Genomic DNA, 21,190 nt, shown 5'->3' on the forward strand with positions numbered 1-21,190 from the left:
GAAATATATACGTATACTAAAAACGCAGTCGTATTTTTTCCTCAATTAGTAATAATATAATAGAGACAATATTATGACAAAATAAAGATAATATAAGCAAGATTTTATTACGTTTTGAAGAAAATATGATAAAATTTTTTCTACGACTGTGTATTCATCTAATTAGTGACACTGTTTTACGTCAGTAAAACACGTATTTAGCAAAAACATAATTATATATATATATTAAAAGATCAATTATTTATTACAAGTCTCGGGAAAAGTATTAATATTATTACATGCAACTCGCGATATATAAAAGGTTTATTACAATCGATAAATAAATAATGAACGCACTTTACAGCGTTACAAGGCACACGGAGGTTTACATACTTACATACTATACTTACAATATATTACATAACTTAAAGAATACTAATATCATAAATACAAGCATAATGTCCAGCTTAACATCAACTTTTGCAGAACATGCTTTTATTTTGCTAACAATCGATAAAAGCCTCTCATGTGTCTTACAATGCTAAGATTTACGCCGTAACATCCTTATTAATGATATCTCATAATTCACATTCCTTATAATTCTTCAAGTGACATTTAAAATTTACGTCACTGTGATCAATAAGTGAAAGATACTGCGAAAATAAAAAAATCTCGCATGAGACAGTAACGAGTTAAAAAATATACAAAGACGCAGTCTATGTTACAGAGTCCATGTAAATGCCCAGTTCCGATTATTTCCGGTCAAGCTGACGAAATTTACATTTCTCTCACCAGTTTTATGACCGGTTAGGTTATGATCAAGTTTATGATCAATTAATGCGATGTAAATCGTGCAGTCGAACGGAAATAGAAATCCCATGCAGATCGGCCATTGACGACTGCAATTTAGTACAAAATACAGGACGTGTTTACTAAAAAAAGGAAAAAAAGTATTATAATAAATGATGAAATAGAAAATGCAAAAAATCCAGTGACTTAAAAATAGTTCAGATCAATAGTGAGAATCAATATTAAACGCATACGATATTTGCGAATAAGATTTTAGATCTTCACCGATAAAAAATTCCAAGTCTTCTATATAATTCAGAGAAACAGCTATTTATGTATATCAATTTACGATTCAACAGTGATAAATTACAAATTTATACTTCAATCAGAGATTAAAAATATTAATCAAGTTTAAGAAAATCTATGCGTGTCCAAGTCTAGGAAAAAGAAAAAAAGAAAAAAAAAAAAAAAAAAAAAAAAAAAAAAAATTGTCAAGTCGTGCGAATAAACCATTTTAAAAAAACACGACCTATATGATGCCATTATTTAAACGATTATATAATATTTTTAATGCTAACACACTACGGCTAAACTTTTTCGCTCTCCACAACTTTTAAAAATATAATGTTATTCTGAGATAATATGACTAGTTCCTGACTTTGCCAAAACTGAGTCAAGTGTCTCTTGGAAATTTTTTACTTCTTCATAATACTGTTCGAAGGCATTTAATCCGCTTGATTTACTGAAACATACAATTTGATATATAATATATAATGTATATAATAATAATTGTAATAAAAAATGTAGACTATACATCTTAAATTTCATTAAACGGTGAAATGTTGTTATACAATGATAAACAGAATATGTAGAAATGATAAAATTTTGAACTCGTTGATTAAGTTGACAATTTAATTTCAATAAGATTGCAATATTTCTTTCAAGATTGAATAATTTCTAAAGATGCTAAGTAAATGCTTTCCCTTTTCATTTTGAAGAGATTTTTGTTAATCTCTGGTGTAAATTTTATAACAGAAAATATAATACTTTTGTCACTTTTTACTTACTTTGTCGTTCTTTCTCTCACTGGTGGGGAATAATTCGATGCAATATTTTTGGTAAGCGGCACATCGATTATTAATTGATCTGTAGTGCCTGTAAGAACATTAGCACCCACTCGTTTTCCTATTCGCCAACGTTGGATCAACCACTTCATTCTATATATACTGATTATTGTTAACACGGCGACCCTAAAGCGTATAGCATTTTTGTTGCGCGACAATCGCGTGTAAGCCCGTTGATTTTGAGTCAATTGCGCGAGCACACATAACGTGTTCTCCTCGCAATATTGGTAACTACCAACGACGCATAGCAAGTATTTCTTTTGGTATGCCAATGCCTTTCGTCTGCTGTCCACTCGTAAGTATGAGCCATAAAATTTTTGCAACTGAAACCCACATAATATAAGATTTATATATGCTATTTATTCTAAAATGTGTAATTTAATCTTTGCACACATTATTTTATTTATTATAAGAAAATGTAAGAGAACGCAAATCAAATCTGTTTTCTTTTAATGTTCCAAGATGGAAAAATTAAATTAAATTCACATACAAAATATATCCCAATAATTTGAAGTATATTATCATAAAAAAAAAAAAAAACAAAATTTCATACCCTTTCAGTAGGAACTATTATCGAATTGCTGTTGGATATAGGAGCTTGTGCGCTTTTCAGTTTCTTTATCTGTCCTTCGAGTAATTTTACATGATGCATCAACATGTCTCTGTCTATCGTTGTCTTGTCGAGTTTTTGTTCAAGCTTGTTTTTCTCGATAGCGTATCTATCGACTGATTCGTTCAACTCTTTAATTCTCTGTTCGTAATTCGCAGATGCATTTTTGTTGAAATTCACCAGCTTGTTCCTCATGTCTTCCTCTGTTTCAGCAACGACTTTGCTCTGCAAATTCTCGATCCAGTCCTTTAAGTTTTTCTCCTTTTCTTTTGCAATTCTCAGTTTCATATTGAGTTCTGTCTCTCGTTCTTTCAAGGATTCCACCATGCGTGTAAGCTTCAGCTCCCGATCTGAAGATTCCTTTAGTTTCTGTCTCGCAAAATTTATGTCAGCCTCCAAATTTGCTCTAGTTTCCCGAGCACTGTTAATCTCTCTGTGCAATACTTTGATTTCTTCCACTTCAGCGTTTCGTTGTTCTTGCCTCCTATTTTCAACTTCTGTCATCATTTTCAGCTGCTTCTGCAGATAATCAAACTCCTCTTCTCGCATTTTCAATTCTTCCATAGTTCTCTGCAGATTCGCTTCCATAATTTCCTTCATTCCGTTGGCTAACGCTAGGCTGCTGATCAATTTTTCCTGTTCTTCTGTAGCGATTTCTAATCTCCTTTCGTATGTACTCATCTCAGTTTCTAATCTCTTTATGTTTTCCCGCAGCTCCGCATTGCTTTTTTCGTGATTTTCTTTGACACCTTCGCTTGTCCTTAAATAAGAAAAATAAAAGATTATATAACACGAAAAATCATTTTCGGAAAAATTTAAATTTTTGTGCACTTGTCTCTTATCTCATTAAGATGTAATTATATTCTATCGTCAGAAGTATCTATCATTTGTCAAATACGTCAATAATGTGTTCTTATTTTGATAGATATTAATTGTGAATAATTTGCGAATAACATGGAGGCGAAAATAACATAAGATTATAGAACTATATATATATGTAAAAGCAATAAAAAAAATTAAATAAATTAAAAGATTAGCGTGTATACCTCTCTGACTTATTTTGCGCAGCTGCAGATGACTGTAGCAAATTAACGTTTTCGGTTTCTAGTAATTTCTTCATGGACATAAATTGTGATTCCAGATTAATCTGTTGTTGCTTCATCGATGCTAGATCATTTCGAAGTTTCCCCTCGTTCTCCAGAGAAATTTTCAGTTTTTGCTGTAGGAATTCGATCAACTTAGTGTCCTGAACTCGTCCCATTTCCGTTTTGCGGCGATGTTCTTCTATCTGCATTCTTAAGAATTTTATCGCATTTCTCTCTGACGTCAATTCCTTGTCCAACTTTACTACCTTTTTCGTCTCTTCTGCCGAATCCGCCTTCAATTGCAGAATACGATTCTCGTACTCAGCGATCTGATGTTTCATCATATCACGTTCGATTTCGAGATCCTCTTTCAGTTTCTTCAGCATCTTATTGTCTTTCCAAATCTCGCTCAATTTCTGGTGTTCTTTTGTCGCTCCTTCCACTCCTGAAAGGATCTCCTCATTGCCATCGTTCTTAATAACTTGCATAATTTGCTTATCCAATCGCACGGAGAGATTCAATTCTCGTTGGACCATGTCTTCAATATCGCTATCGTCCTGCGAACATTGTGCGGACGCATCTTTTAGCTCTATTAATTCTCTTTGCAGTTTTTGCACTGTATTTTTCAACTCCTCGTTTATCTTGCGCTCCTCCTTCAATTTCCTTCTCAGCTCCACAACATTACCAGATTCTTTCATCTTGTTCTGAATAGTTTCCAGCGCTTGTTGCAGGCTCTTACTATCGTCGCTCATCTGCCTAATTACTTTGTCCTTTTCTTTCAAGAATTCTTGCAGATGATGGATTTCTTGATCTTTGTTACTGATAGAGGATGAGGGCGATGATGCTCCTGAGTGAACCTCACTTGTTCGTTTTGCTATCTCCTCCAACTTACGGATAACCTGATCTCGATTATTTAAACCGTCTGTCAATCGCAAAATCTCGTCTTGCAACTCGCCGATTTCTCGTTCGCGCGCGTGAAGCCTCGTCTTGAACTCGTACAACTGCTTATTTTCGTTTTCGATTTCGATATTGCGTGTTTGAAGAGTCTCCAGTGCGATATCCTTTTCCAAATTGAGTTCCTTGAATCTTTGCAGTTCCTGCGTCTTCTCCTGCGATACAAGGCTATTCTTTTTCATTTGATCCTTCTCTCTGATTGTTATTTCTTTCTTCAGCTTTGTATTTTCCATATTTAACTCTGTAATGATCCTTTCATTTACTTGCATCTTGTTCTTGTGATCTTCGAGCTCGTCCGTCTTCAATTTTAAAATATTCTCGACTTCTTCCAAATCTTTCTTTATTTTACTTTCCGATGCCTGAGTTAATTCATACTGACCTTTATAAAAATTTTTATCTCGTGCCAGGTTTTCAACAATTTCCTTATACTCATTCTCCAACTCTTGATATTGTTTCTGCACGGAATCCAATTCGATTTCATATTTGTTCAAAGTATCGCACTTCAATTCCAGTTCCTGCTGCAAAGTTTGTAATTGATTTGACAAGTTCTCGATTTCCTTTATCTTTTCATTAAGCAATTCTTCGGTTCGTTGAGATTCTTCGCTGACATCATTGTTCTTGGGAGATGACAATTTTGATTCGCCTTCAGTATGTTGTAGCTCCATTTCCGAGTTATGCATGTCATTGCTGAAACTATGTGTGTGTGAATCTAACTCCAATGGTGGAACTTGCGCATCTATTATGTTTACATTAAGTAAAGGTATTTCTGCAGTATTGAAAGTGTTTATTAATGTGTTCTTCGACACAGACGTGGGAATTCTAATGCTGGAGATATTTTGCGATGTCATCATGTGCGTTGCGTTAGTCGTTCGAATGGCTTCAGGGAATTCCTCGCATTCCGAATGTATAGAAAGAATATCGCTCAATGTTCGCGCGCTATTCTTAGCTTCTGCTTGTTTTGTCAACTCTCTCAGTTGTGTATCATCTAAAGCAAGCGATGAATAGGCGTTCAATTGTTTCTCCTTTCTAGATAATTGCTCCTTCAGATGATCAATCTCCTCGTTCTTATCTGCCAACATGGTGTCAATCAATTGCGGTAGTTCCGATTGAGCATGCTCTTGCGTTCCAAGCTTTATTTGCAACATTTTCTTTTCTTCTTGAACCAGCTTTAATTGATCTTTTAGTTGATCAATCTTTCGTAATGCGTTGTTATCTGATTGCAAAAAGTTTTCCATTTCTGCTTCCTTCTCTGTCAGTATTTGATTAGTTCTTTCGAGTTGGGCTTTTAATTCTTTCAATTCTATCTCTTTATTAGTAATAGTTTGCTCCAAAGAGTGATATTTTGTGGTAGCTTCGTGCAATTGTAATTCTAAACGAGATGTTGCCTGTTTTTGAGCAAACGGAGCACTTTGCCTATGTTGTTCTAAACGACCGCGCATAGCTTCAATCTGGAATAATTGCTCGGATGCTGTCTGATGTAAAATCTCCTGCTCTGCTAGTAATTCCTCATTCTGATTCTTCATGGCTGTCAACTGCATCTCTAGATCTTTGATTCTCTTGAAGGCTACTTCTTCCGCACGTGCGTGTTTCAACATTTTATCTTTCAACTTGAGTAATTGATCCAGCGGTAACATTGGCGGCGAAGACGGATCATCCGGTGTCAAACATCTCGTTGCGTCAATTTGTTCTCTGATCGAAACATCTTCACTCGGCTGACTTAAACTCAAATTTGAACCGCACATGTGCGCAGATTCCAACTCTCGGATTCTTTTGTCTAATTGATTTTGCATCTCATGAAGTTCTACTTTCATTTGTTTCAAGACGGATGAATTAACATTAAAATGCTCTGAGCTTAACTTGTGTTTATTCAATTCCTCCTAAAACATAGATTATTGTCACAAGATTAATATTGTCTCTTGTATAATGTTATTTTCTTTTTCTCTTTTCATACTTATATGTGTAATTTATGTATTTATCCTCCATCTGATTTACCTGTAAATGATTAATTTGCTCGTTCAGATGTCTGCTTTCAGTTCCAGATTTGATAGTGTCCAGCTCTTGAACTAAATCTTGCTGATTCTTTGTTTGCGCGGTTATTACAGCTTCCAATTGATTGATTTGTAATTGCAAAGATTCTTCCTTCTCAATCTTAGCTTGTAATTGTTGCTCCAAGTCAGCAATAATTTCTCGTAAGACCCATATTTTATCTACCGCGGCCTTCAATTCACTTTCCTTTTCTGATTTCTTCGCCTCTGTATCAGACATTAACGACGACATTTCTCTCATCTGAGATTCAAGAGCCTCCACCTATAAATCATAAATTACATGTATACTAAACATATGTGCAAATTATTAATGCATTGCTTTTTTTCAGAATGTCACCTATAATTCCATTCAAGCATGACCCAATATGTAAAACAGAGATATACTATGTATCATATGTGATTTTACTATAATTTTATAATAACATACAGTGGATTAAAAAGAAAAAAATTATATATATATATATATATATAAAATTAATAATACAAAAAAATTGTACAATTTCTAACTAAATAAAAATTATAGAAAAAAAGCTGCAAGAAATAAAATAAGTGTAATGTATATTTCTGTCAAGTAGTCTGAACTTTTTTATTATGTGAAATTGTTTAATCTTTTCACTTATTATTTAATAATTTTACGAGATATTTAAATAAAATGTATTTAATTTTTTCAATCCAATTTGAAGTAGATAAATAAACAAGTAAACTGTGTAACTATACAATTTGCTAAATAACATTTTGATAAACGTATTTATCCTAGCCACTGTATGTTGATGAGGAAGAAGAAACTATAAAAGATCAAAAAATCAAATTAAATATTGTAATTTTACAATATTACTCACAGTTTCATTGGTTGTAATTTGAAGCTCAGTGATGCCTGAAGTTGTTTCAGATGATAGCTCAGACTGCTTTGTGCGACAAATAGAAAACCCAAACCAGAGTGCAGAAAAATTTGTGTTAATACAATTAGTAGTGATGCGTGATATTAATTGCCAGTGATATAATTAATTTCCAAAAATAATCCTTTCATTTATAGTTAAATTCTGTATTATATTTTCACTTTAAAATGTAAGTTTTATATATAATGTTTAGAAATTGAATTAGATTATGTGTTTAAAATTGAAATATATATATGACTATCCAAGATTTATAAGAATAATTATTGTGCCATTAGTTGTTAGATTATAAATATAATTTACATATATACTTGCAATCTATATGTATTTTTAAATGGCAATTGTTATAATTTAAATAAAAGAATATTCTACAATAGTTAAGTTTAAATAAGTTGAAATTTGACCTCACTTTTCATGGACATATTGTTCTTTTTCAACAGCCCTAAGTCTAGGTTAAATTTTACATTAAAATAAACCACATATAAACCTATAGTTAAGTTTTAGAAATGGCAGTCGTTATGCCAGTTGAAATTTCCTGGTTAGTGCAATAACTGCTACAGTGAATATAAAAATGCCTGGTCTAATTAATCCTTAAGTAAGTGATAATCAAATTATTATGATATTATGATATTTTTTAAAGTCTGTTCAATCTCTAAATTTTTGGTTTCTGAAATCTAATTCTCAAATTTAAAGATCTAGGATAATGCCAGTCTCTTTAAAAGTTTTTCTAAAATAAAATAAAATAGTTGTCCTATATATTGCAATCAGTATTTCTAACAGTATCAACTAATTAAGGATTAATTAAAAAGACATTAAACCCTCTAGTTAGCGAGTAAGTGATTACAAAAAGCGTATATTTCGTGTTTGTATTAAAAAAAAGAAAAAAAAACCCACGGCATGTTTAAAGGAATAAAGTTCCCAAGAAGAGTTTTACCTCAGAACTAATTCGCATATCTCTCTCCTGTTTACGTTCGCGTTCCTTGAGCTGTTCTTGTAAGAGTTGGATTTGTTTCGCAGCTTCATCCCGCTCCATCTCGCGCTCGCTTGCTTGCTCGTCCAAAAATCGGCGCGTCGCTCGCAATTGCTTGTCCGCTGCCTCAATCTGGATAAAAGTAACTACAGTTAGAATAAATAATTGTCAGAGAAATGTATAATAAATTTTTATCACACATTTCTACTGTAATTTTTTTCAGACTAATAGACAATTCGACAAATTCGCACATATTAAATTTAATTCTTTAACGATATAATTTAGCAATGGAATAGATACATTGACAAAACTTTCTTAAACATTCAAGAGATTTTCAGAACATACAATTCCTTATTAAGTGAAAAAGTTATGTTAATGAAATTAAAATATAAAAAAATGGGTTTTAAAAAAGAATTTTAAAAGAAGTAAAATAAATGTTTTTTTTTTTTATATAAATTTGTAATCCTTAGAAATAATGTTAATTCAGTTATTTTATATCATTAATGTTACAATGTGTTTCACAATATAAATATTTCACTCACAATAAAATAATTAATAGTAAGATATTAGAGAGTACAGAAGTCGTTCTTTCCATTACCATAAAACGTGTCTACAATCTAACATGCAAAGAGATTATTATTATATATTGCAACAACATCCAATATTAACAAGCAACAATACATGTTAGTAGCACTATGACAAATGTATATATTATATATGTGTAGTTAATATTACAAATGGGATGGACGTTAAAAATGGAATAAATAATATTTTAATAAAAATTTATTTACACTTTTTAATTGTGATAGAGCGTTACATCTATATTAATTTATTATAGCCGATTTGGAAGAATAACTTACGCGAAGAGCGTTTACATTAATATTAGTAATTCTATAATTTACCTTTTTGCAGCAAACCCTGTGAATGTATGGGGTAGGAGTAGGTTCTAAAGGTACCTGCTGGCAAGACAAGAACGCCAATCAATCTCTTAAAATCTGCATCACAGAGCTCTACACTTTTAATTTGGAAAATTTTCTTTATTATACTGTACGATTCATGAAATATTTGTTTATGGAAGAATGGTATGTAATTGCCATGCGCACATAATATTCTGGCTGTTGTACAAATTACTGAAGAATACTGTAATTATTCTATATACAAGGTGTATGAGGAAAAGTGAATACGTAAATTGATTGCGGAAATAAATTGTTGAAATATTCAAAATCTAGCTATCAATGAAAGTAATTAAAAACTTCAGTATCCGAAAATCATAAAGTTTAAGGAAAATGAAAATTTGTATATTTAAAATAAAAAATCATAGAGACTCAATGATTTGTGATTTTAACTAATAATATGCAGAAGCCAAAGATCTCAAGATTGAAGCATTAAAATATTCAGTTTCCTTAAAACACTCTGTATAAGTGTGTAAAAGATTTCTTTTTAATCTCTGATGTTAACTTTAACTAAAAACAAAACGTGAAAATAATTTTTTCACACAATTGCATCTCGTGTAAAAAACGTGCCATATACAAAAAAAAATATTTGTGTTAATTGTGTTTGTTGCTATACTATAAGACGGGTATGATTTAAATATAATATAAATATGAAGCTTGTGAATACAGAAGTGTTTAGAATTGTGATGAATTACAAAGACAAGTCGTTTTTCAATGAACAGTACACCACAATACTCATCACTATGTTGGCATACCAATATCGAATAATCAGAATTTCATGCAACAATGCATTTTGACAGATAATAAAAAATGAATGATTTTACCTGTTGTTGCAAATCTTCCCTTTCCCTTCTAGCGTCGTCCATTAGTTTTTCATTTTGTCTGCACAACTCTTCTATTAATTGTAGTAAATAAGATGTGTCGCCGCCACCATTCGATAATACATGTTTAGCTGAAAATTATATATAAAAATATGTCGCATAAAAAAATATTAAAAATATAAAACGTAAGTGTACTACTGAAATGATGCAAATATATTTGAGATAATCAGTATAATTTATAAATATGGAGTTTGATATCAGATTAAATACCTTTTTTTCCTTTATTGAAATTGTAATTGATTCATAATAAAAATTATCCCATACGCGTTTAATAAATAAGATCCATTAATTGATATAAAAGTTAGATAAAAATTTACCTTTTTCTTGCACCTGCGAAAAATCTTGTAATGCAATATCAACTCCAGAGAGATCGCTTTCGCCGTAACCCTCCGTGATGACTTCTTTTTTATTCTCTGCGCTAATCAACTTTCGTTGTAGTTCCAGAATATGCAATTTTAATTGTTCTACTTCTTCTTGATAGCCTATTATCAAATCTTCAGCATGATTTAATTTCAAGGAAAGCTCTTCATTAATTTTGCTTGTTAAGAGAGTCTCATTTGAAGACGATACAATATTGTCTTCGCCGCCTGAAAGATTGAATATTTGTGTACTATCCGACTTTAGACGTCTCAAACAAGCCTTTAACTCCTTTCTTAATATCTCATCCATATCTTCTTCAATCAATGTCTTGTTATCACTGTTAACAATAGAATTTATTTTACTGGATTGTGGAGCAAAACGGACTCTTTTAATGATTTGGCTAGATTTTTGGCCTTCGCATTGTGTTTCGAATACAACACTGTCGTCCTTGCTTAAATTTCCTTCATGAGTAAAGATGGACTCTGTTAACTGTCTCTTTAGAATCTCATTGCTCAGAGCGTTGTTAACTTCTTCTTCACAGATGGCAAAGTAATCAACTAATTCTCTAATCAAGTTCTTAAGAGTTATGCATGTTTTACATGTCTTCTTGAAGTTATCCCTAATAAAAATTTAATATTGTATATTTAAGTATGATAAAAAGTTTGTAAAGTTACATATTTTTTATATTGAACTAGAAAAATTAAAAAAATTCTAATTATTTTAATTCTAAAATCAATTCGAATATTAAATCTTTCAATATTTTTTTTTTAATAATTAAGTTTTTTATGAGTATGTTAAAAAAGTATAAGATATTTCATTAATTACCTTTCTTCCATGATATTACTTTCTGAAGACCCGAAACGGTCAACTTCTTGATTATTATCTGAATTCTGAATTTTAAGAATGGCGATTTCTTTTTGATGCTGCTCACGCATTCGTGCTACAATGCAATCGTGTTCCTCTCTCAAACGAGTTAATTCAGCGCTTTGCATCTTCTTTATTTCCTGAATTTCTCGTTTAGCATTACTTGTGAATTTATCTCGTAGTTCTAACAATTCGGTTGGCAAATTATCTTCTTTATCTGCTTCCACTGATAATAGTGCCTGCACACAATCATAATAGATTTTCAATAAACAGCTCCTAATGGCTTTTAATAAATCATTGAACAAACACATGAAGACAAATTCTATTAACAAAAACTTTTATAGCAACATATAAAATAACACATACAAAAATTATAAATTTTTTATCAAAAAAAATTTGTAGCTAATTTTTATTCCGTTTATATTTTATTCTCATTCAATCAGCCCAGTTTCAGATGATCTACGTCTACCTGAATTTTTTCTTGAAGCTCGTTGACAATGTCCTGTCTAGCTAGTGTGATCTGTTCTTGCAACTGATGATTATACGCGTCACGCAAACTCGATAATTCATCATTTTCCAATGCTTCCCATTCTGTCTGACAAGACTGCATGCAAAGATGAAGTCGCACAGCAATATGTTAGTCACAAATAAATTTGCATTTTGATATCATAATGAAATATATAATCTATTTTTTTGTTGGTATATTGTAAGAAGAAAAAATGCATTAATTACAATAAATAAAAAAGAAGATATCAAAAAAGAGAAGATTATAGAAATTTCAAGATTATAAAGACTAATTGTAAGATGAGAAATATTAAATAATTAGTGCACACTGATCACACCATGCTTCACATTTTAATATTTTGTGAATTTTGTAAGAATTTTGCCATAACTTTTACAATCAATATAATAAATCTAAATGAGTATAAGCACATGTAATAAATTTTTTCTACTCATATATATATATAAAAGACTTTGGTTTACCATTAACATATAAAATATAATAAATTTTAATTTGTATTTTTCTCAATTAATTGTTGATATCTATATTCTATGAAGAAATAAGACATATATTTCAACAAGATAGGCTGTCTTGTTTCATAAATAGAGTATTTGAAAAATTGTATATAGAACATGAAAAAAACAATACAATAGTTTTATATAATTAAAATGGATTTAAAAGAATTTAAATATTTTCCATTTTCTAAACACATAATGAATTTTTATAGCAACTATACTGATACTTTCCAAGTTTGTTTTATAACAGAGGATGCTCAAACATTACTATTGCAAGCAAATAGTTTTTGCATACAACACACATTAAATATGACACAAAAATTGCTATTATCAGCAAATATATTATTAATAAAGCAGTCTCATAATAATTAGAAAATTTTTCCTCACCTGGTGCACAATAGGTATAGACAACAAACGTTCCAACTTTGCTTCAATATCGCGGATTTGACATTCGCACAACTCTTTCTGTTCATTGATTGCCTTCTCATGATCAGCCTTGATAATTTGAATTTGCTTCACTTTATGTTCCAATTCTTGTCGTAATGCTTGGATGCTACTTTCGTACTCTGCCTCTAGACGCGTTTGGTTTTCAGTGTCTAGGATCTTGTCTTTTAAAGATTCCTCGTGGGCGTCAGACGTTGCTGCTCGGGAATTGGACGCGTTCAAACAATCGCCTGCGCCACCAAAATATAGATCATCCGTTAGCTCTTCAGTTTCACTATCATTGTCGGAAATCCGTTTTGATTGCTGACTAAAGATCTCCTCGGAATATTGCTTTTCCATCTGCAAGCACTTTTGCTCGAAGTACGTCCGAAGTTCCTCCATCTCCTTAGCATGACGTGCATTAAGTTCAGCTTTTATATCGTTGATTTCATTCCCATCCTTGAGACAAAAAAAAAAAAAAAAAAAAAAATAAAATTAAAAAAGAATACTATCACATAAAAACTACATAAGAGTATAAACACAAACATTACAAGAAATTTACCAAATAAAAATAGGAAAAATACTGATGAAAAGACTTACTTGAATTGATTTAAAATTCTGCACCATCAACTGCAATTTGTTGAGCTCTTTGGCAGAGTCCATTTTAAAAGATTCTAGTTCTTCCTTATATCGATTCATCGTATCTTGGATTTCCTGCTTTAGTAGTTCCTTTTCCTTTTGTAAAGCAGCATTCTCCATCGAGGATAGCGTTTTTTCCGCGGCTATTTTCTCACATAATGTGCAATAACGACATAATTTGGACTTAATCTCATCTATGCTTAATTCGCCTTCCAAAATTTGCTGTATTTCCTTATCTGACTTCTCATTGTTATAATTCACATTACTATTATCCACTAATGTGCTGGTATCAGTAATGTTTGGATCTAAAGTTTTTGTCTGATCTATAACATTTTGATCTGATGCACTGGCATCCAAACTTCGATTTGCTTTAAGATGCTTGTAGAGTGTACTATTCCAAGAAGTGTTGAGTTTACTGTTATCACTCATCGTCTGGTTTAATTTTTCTTCAAACTCAGCACATTGAGCCCATGCTTCGACCAAGCCGTTCCTTAATTGTTCGCATTGTGTTTCCAGTTTTTTCGTTTTTTCTGTTATTTCAGTTAAATCTTTTTTACATTTCACATTCTCTGTTTCTTTCTCCTCCATGAGTAGCTTCAGACTCTCGATTTCTTTCTCCTGAGCTTCTACACGTCGCGTCAAATCAACATTTATAATATCGTTTTCAAAATATTCCTGAGTAGAATCATCGTGAGACGTCGCACGATTGATATCTTTCAAAGAATTAACTTCCTGTTGCAACTTGTCACACGTATTTTTCATATCTTTCAGCTGCTTCTCATAAGTTTTCTTTACAAGATCGGTCTGTTCTAGCTTTTCATTCGCTTTGCGCAAATCTTCTTCAAGCATGTGAATTTTTTCAACCAACAACTCTTCCATCTCCATTTTATCCTCGACTTTTCGTTTTATCATCTGGTGCTGAAGAACTTCATCATCAAAAGTCTTGTACATAGTTTCACCTAGTTCACTAACTGTACTGATGCTCGTAGCATCAAACCGCGACAAAGACCTCTCTAGTTCATGTATCTTACCACTCAAAGTTCTCTCGTGCATCTGACTATTCTCGATCACAGACTGTGCTGCGGAATATTTGCATGACAAATCATCCAGCTTATATTTCAACGAGTCGTTCTCCTGCTTTAACATAGTAGCGTTTGATAAAGCCTGCTCTAGCGATCGCTCGATACTTTCCTTGGACTCTAGAATGCTCATCGTTGCAATGTGTTTTGACGTTATTTCTTCTAGCTGAATTTTGTGCAGTTTGATTTGCTCGTTCAACAATTCCTTCTCCTTTTGAAAATGTAGACTTTGCATGCGTCGTTCGTTCCCTGCTTCGAATCTCAATTCTTCGAGTTTTAACTTGTATAAGTGGGCTTCCGTTTGAGCGACTTTTTGCGATTCGGCATGATTTACTAGTTCGAGCTTTAACGCTTCAACAGTTTTCTTATAATGGGCCAATTGTGATTGAAAGACGGACAATTCCTTGGCATGCCTGGTTTCCAAATCTGGCAATTCTTTGTTTAACCGATCGGCTAATATTTTGTTTTCATCCTTCAATACCTTGATGGATTCTTCATGCTTGGCTTTTATATTGGCAATTTCAGCTTCGTTTTTTGTAGTTAATTCCTACAATTATATTTAAATGAAATCACCCAATTATATAATTAAAATATTTTAACAGAGTTATATTTGAAAAAAATATTACAATAAAGCACTTGCCTTTAATTCTTGTTGGTGGCGCGTTGCATTGGCATTTGTTACAGTGGTAAACTTGTTCAAAATATGCTGCATATCTTGTTTGATCTTGTCAACACGTGCTTCATATTGCTTCTGTTGCGCCAAGGTTTCATCAATGTTTAAGTTTTTCTCTGTGGCACTGAGACGAATTTGCTCAGTTAGATTATCTATCTGCATTTTGTAATCATTGATTTCTGTTTTTCGCGTTTCTCTTTCCATCTCCAATGTTTGTACATGTTTATGAATATCTGTCAAATGCGCGTTTAACCGGCGAATTGACGCTTCTTTATCGTTCATCGTCACTTCCAACGCTTCAATCTAAAACATTCATAATTATTGAATATTGTCTAATAAGGTTATCATCATTAGTAATTATAAAATGCAGAATCATGAAGTGTGGTATTTACCTTTTGCTGCAAATTCATGTTATTTACAGGATTGTCTAATCGCATGGTGTTTAAAGCGTTAAGTTGTCCTGTGACAGCATCTCTTGCAACTAATGCTTGCTCTAAAGATGTTGTCAAGTGTTCTATTAGATTATCACGTTGATACAGTGCTTTTTCAAACTCTTGCAACTGTTTGATAGAAAAAATATATATTACACAAATTTACTAATTACTTCATAGCAAGATATAAAAAAAACAGTAAAATTACAAACTATCCTCAGGCTATTATTTAGACTTGAAATCACAAAGTTATTATTGAAATACAATAGGAAAAAAGAAAAAAAAAAGCTTATCAGATGTATTAGAAACCAAAATAACTAAAGTACTATTGATTTTTCTTTTTCTAACTTTGCCCTGAAAAAAAATTCTGTTCAAATACGTGACTTACTTTTATATGATACAAAGATATAACATCTTTTCCATTGCTACTCTGGCTTTGCGATGAATTTGGGGAGCATGTCTCAGCTCGCAGATGATCAATTTCTGCATTTAAAGCTCCAACTATAGCTTCTTTCCCTTGCAATAATTCTTCCAATTCTGCAACACGCCCTGCTAATCCTTCCAGATCAGCATCTGGCTCTCCTTCGCTTATACTAACACTACTGTGTGTTATATCTCTTGAAGATATATCTTCATTTACCTTTATATAAGAAGTAAAACATAACGTGAGCAATCAATATTATTATACAAAAAACTGCACATTAAGTACACATTTATGTAAAAATATTGACTATTGTTTTTTATTCTTACGCTAGATTCTTTAACCAATGTGGATTTTTCGTTGTGTAATGATTCGTCGTCCGATTGTTCCGTGCATTGCATATTTGTACTTGCGTCTTTACTAGATCGCTTTGCCTTGTATTTCTCCAACTGTAATAAAATCGACATTATTATTATTAAATATATCATTTCATATTATTATTATTAAATATATCATTAAATACATCACATTAATAACATATTATTAAAAGGCAGACTGTGCTATTTTTTCAAAATAGAATTAACGAAGCAAATAACAAATTAACATGAGCATAAAATTAATAATGTAAACAAACGATGAGGGAAAAAAAAACGATGTAACTGGGGCAAACAGTAGGAACGACGATGATATAGAAATAGAGGAGGCTTACCATTTCCCTGCCGGCTTCCAGCGAGCGTTTTTTACGCTCATCTTTATCCTGCGCTGAGTTCATCCCGACGAACTTCGGTCGAGTTGATCCGCATAAAGGATGTTTGAACACAAAGGACGTATTTCGTTTATCTGTTCGTTCGCTTTGTCACACGCTACATTTCAAATTTTACACTTTGACGTGAGCTGACACAGCTTAGCTAGTCATCACGCGATCCTAACGCATCGTGATCACGTCGCTTATCGTCCGATAAAATAATAAAAAGACTAAAAAAACGCAAATTTCCAAAGCGGTTAATTAATAAAACACTCAACGAAAGCGGTCGGAAACGGTTGGTCTAAAACGGTCGCGCGTTAGGTTGCGTTCAAAAATTCTGTCCGTGGGCTGGAGTAGCATTTGACGTTGACCAATCGGGACGGAAGGAGCGAAGATGTGTCTGTGGTGATTGGTTGATGAAACTTGGCTTTTATTCCCATGGGTAGGATCTCCGAACGTATTCTTAGTCGTGCCAATATCGATGAATGGAAACTCAAAGTCTCGCCAATGTTGCCAGCCTGAGTCGATAACGTCGTGTTACATTTTCTGTTGGCACTATCTTCCATCGATCAGGTATACATATACATATACAAAAAAATTGTAAATATATAATAGATTTTTTCATGGTCATTAAATGTTCGTATTTTTGTTTCATAAAAAATATATAAATATATTTTTTTACATGCGTGCGAAAAAAAACCTTTTGTTTTATCTTTTTTTATGTTGAAATATTTTCTCTTTTCTTTATTTTCTTTTCAAAGAGGAACAATTTTTGATTTTATTCTAAGAAAATAATTACATTTGTATATATAAGAACGAATTTTTTATATATTAAATAAATTGTCGCAAATTACAAATGCAATATATCACGTTTGCACGCGCAATTTTAGTTTAAAATTTTATGTAACATTAATCAAAATTATATATTTTTTCTTATATATATATATATATATAAAAATATAAATTATATTTATCAATATTAACAATAAAAAGCAAAAATGTCAAAGGTCAATTTTCAATTAATAATACAGGTCTTGTTTGAAAAAATTATAATGTATTTTATTTCAAAACATATGAATGTGAAAATTTTTTACTAATTTTTGATCCAAGATTATAAAGTTATTTATGAATCTACAAATTAATTAATTTAATTATATATTATTAAAACTTTTTATCGAACAAATAATTTTCTATTTCTTAGATTATATACAAGATAAATTACATTTATCAGAAATATTAACAATAAAAAGCAAAAATGTCAAAGGTCAATTTTCAATTAATAATACAGGTCTTGTTTGAAAAAATTATTATAATGTATTTTATTTTAAAACATATGAATAATGTGAAAATTTTTTACTAATTTTTGATCTAAGATTATGAAGTTATTTATGAATCTACAAATTAATTAATTTAATTATATATTATTAAAACTTTTTATCAAACAAATAATTTTCTATTTCTTAGATTATATATATATATATATATATATATATATATATATATATATATATAAATTACATTTATCAGAAATATTAACAATAAAAAGCAAAAATGTCAGTTTTCAATTAATAATACACGTCTTGTTTGAAAAAAATATAATGTATTTTATTTTAAAACATATGAATGCAATGTGAAAATTTTTTACTAATGTTTGATCTAAGATTATAAAATTACTTATGAATCTACAAATTAATTAATTTAATTATATATTCTTAAGACTTTTTATCGAACAAATAATTTTCTATTTGTTGGATTTCACTTGTTAATTTACATATGCAGCACAATAATAATGCATGAACCTCTCTTTACGGCTAATACTTATTGTTAGCTGTATGTATACTTATTATTAATGGCTGAGTTTGGGAAGATGCTATTAGCATATTCTGTCCTTATTCAACTTTCAGTACGAAGACAGAACGAAGCTTGTAGCGCTAATAGCGTTTCCCTAAACGCACCCATTGTTATAGTAAATAGCGGTGCAAAAAAACTCACGTGTTCCCACAGTATTTTCTTTCCTTGTATATGTGTACTAGATTTTTTTATATAAGTGTTGCAGTTTCGTGAAATGTAAGTTTAGCTCCAATAAACTATTTCTTTTCTCGTTTCACACATTCACACGCTTTTTATTATAATATAAAACATTCGCTTATAGATTCAGATTTCTTTCGCCTTGTCATCATCGTCTCTAAACGTAGATCCGGATAATAAATTTATTAAACAGCATGTGTCGTTTCTCACACGCGTACATACATCGTTTATGCACATTTCACGCCTGCGATCCTACGCATTATGCCTTCGTGTCTTAATCCGATCGTTCCGGTCTATCAAGAATCGAGCGCGGCGAATGAGAGATAATGCGAAATTCACAAAGCGTAAAGATATATAGTTCAATTCGCCTCTATTCTATTTCGACGGAACTTCCTGCTTTACAGACACGCAGCTATAGCGGACCCATGTAACGGCGGCTTCTCCAGAAGCGTTCTCGCTATACTGGGTGGGAGCGTTTAACGATGCGAGCACTCGCAATGTGATGTCACGCACATGTGCGTCCGATGCAAAGTTGAGCTTCATGTTTGCTTGTCATGTAAAGACGAGTTTGTTGCTCGTGATTACGCGTTTTAAAGTGATGTGTTTGAGACCTGCGAGAAGATTTTACAATTGCTGTGTCATGACATTTTCATGTTTAGAGAGACGCGCGTTTAAATTTTATATTTAAAATAAAACATTGTATTATCGCTTCGCGATTAACGCAACAATTTTCCAATTATTATATTTTTCGAATTAATTTAAATGTATATAAATACATGTAATATTCTGAGGAGACGTTCTTTTGAAAAATAATTGATAGACCAGTAACACGCGTGATCAAAATTGCTTAATCAATTAAGACCCGAAGTATCGAATTATTATAATTAATTATTAGAGGAAATTGTAAAGTGTTATACTGAAGAGAAACGCCCTTATCATACTGTTATGATATCAAACATGGAAGATGTTGATGCTATTTAAAGCGTTTAGCTATCTTTCAATTACTATTTTCCGGTTCATTAAAGATTCAGATGCGATCGACTCAAGATGAATCGATAGACCATACTGTCGATAGAAGATTGCGCGGTGATCATAGACGAGGATAGAGAGAGGGAGAGAGAAAGAGAGAAAGGAAGAGAAGATTGAATAATTGAATATTTATTTAAATATTCCATGTGTCCGTGCGTTCACTTCCGTGCGGGATGGGATTAATGAATCGCCCTAATGATCCAATCAACTTGTAAACGTGCCGTGTCATTCGAAGAGCGGAATGCGCTTCGTATACTTACGATTAATGAAAATGACTCATCATACGTGTACGGATGATGGTGGTCGATGACTGTTGGGCGTTTTGCAAACTGTCATATGTCACTTTTGATCGCTATTGTGTCGCGCTCTCTATCCCTTGCACAATCTGTAGAACAGATTTCATATAATAATTCAGTGGCAAATACAAACTAGACGGTCATTCAATGAGAACTTATGATCTTTGCTATAATCATAGCAGAGATTCAAATGCAGAGATCTGTCATAAATTGCATTATGCTCGATGTTTATTATTGTTTTTTTTTTTTTTTTTTTTTTTTTTTTTTTTTTTTTTTTTTGTCAAAGTTGCAAAATTAAATATAATCGCAAAATTTAGTTAAACTTTTATTAGTATCTTTTTTAATCTTTTACAATTTTTTTTAATTGGTCTATTCGATAAGAGTCAGCGAAGACAGTCTACCACTAGCTTTTGTAAAATTTAGAATCAATCTAAAATGAATGAAGAATGATCTTTTTTTTCGACAATTTTGCTAAAGAAAAATAAATTCCGATTACGCGCAGAAAATATTCGAGGACATCTTGATGTAAAATCATTATTGCAAACACTCGTTTAATATCAGCTGATAGAAAATCTGACGTTCGGATCACCTTATACGCTACTCCGAAACGTATCCTGGGTGCACAGGATACGTATGTAAAACCCGGCGGAATTCCGGCAATGCTCGGGTACGAGCGGAAAAAGAGCAGCAGGGAGATTCGACGGGTCTGTCGAAGATTGTCGAGGTCAGGTCAGGAACGGCTCTCGTGACGGGTTGCAAGCAACATATATTACGGGCCGAGATATACAAAGACGGTTTGAAGAGGAGGGAGTCGGCGTCCCGTCGGTTAGGTCGAAAAGCTCCTCGGCTTTGCCACGTCCGACTCATCGGATCGGTTCACCCGGTCTGGGGCTCCACGCTCG

At 32.0% G+C, this 21,190-nt stretch overlaps 1 protein-coding gene and 1 long non-coding RNA gene across 3 annotated transcripts; both read right to left on the reverse strand.

The window, feature by feature from the left end:
- Positions 1-197: 197 nt before the first annotated feature.
- On the reverse strand, positions 198-17,464 carry LOC140671857 (uncharacterized). Of its 2 annotated transcripts, XM_072903527.1 has the most exons (18): positions 16,900-17,464; positions 16,520-16,639; positions 16,158-16,409; positions 15,731-15,898; positions 15,306-15,641; positions 13,548-15,212; positions 12,912-13,406; positions 11,977-12,111; positions 11,469-11,746; positions 10,601-11,262; positions 10,227-10,354; positions 8,414-8,581; positions 7,426-7,491; positions 6,534-6,848; positions 3,549-6,418; positions 2,446-3,262; positions 1,836-2,215; positions 198-1,510 (listed from the first exon to the last, which is right to left on the reverse strand). In XM_072903527.1, the coding sequence occupies exons 1-18, from the start codon at positions 16,960-16,962 to the stop codon at positions 1,396-1,398; spliced, it is 9,033 nt and encodes a 3,010-aa protein (XP_072759628.1). In that variant the 5' UTR covers positions 16,963-17,464; the 3' UTR covers positions 198-1,395. The 2 variants fall into 2 exon arrangements, with proteins under 2 accessions (XP_072759628.1, XP_072759638.1); XM_072903537.1 differs by lacking the exon at positions 11,977-12,111 and having other exon boundaries at positions 16,900-17,463.
- Positions 17,465-18,699: 1,235 nt separating this feature from the next.
- Positions 18,700-21,085, reverse strand: LOC140671887 (uncharacterized). Its single transcript, XR_012047808.1, has 3 exons — positions 20,878-21,085; positions 20,253-20,377; positions 18,700-19,574 (listed from the first exon to the last, which is right to left on the reverse strand). It is a non-coding gene; the product is annotated as an uncharacterized lncRNA (long non-coding RNA).
- Between the last annotated feature and the right edge of the window lie 105 nt (positions 21,086-21,190).

The sequence above is a fragment of the Anoplolepis gracilipes genome, chromosome 1, assembly GCF_047496725.1.
Source record: "Anoplolepis gracilipes chromosome 1, ASM4749672v1, whole genome shotgun sequence".
In the NCBI taxonomy this organism is placed as follows: Eukaryota; Metazoa; Arthropoda; class Insecta; order Hymenoptera; family Formicidae; genus Anoplolepis; species Anoplolepis gracilipes.

Coding starts and splice junctions, on each gene's coding strand:
- LOC140671857 (XM_072903527.1), bottom strand. CDS start 16,962: ATGAACTCAGCGCAGGATAAAGATGAGCGTAAAAAACGCTCGCTGGAA. Junction 15,213..15,305: donor GCCACCAACAAGAATTAAAG/GCAAGTGCTTTA, acceptor ATATAATTGTAG/GAATTAACTACAAAAAACGA. Junction 6,419..6,533: donor AGCAAATTAATCATTTACAG/GTAAATCAGATG, acceptor TCTATGTTTTAG/GAGGAATTGAATAAACACAA.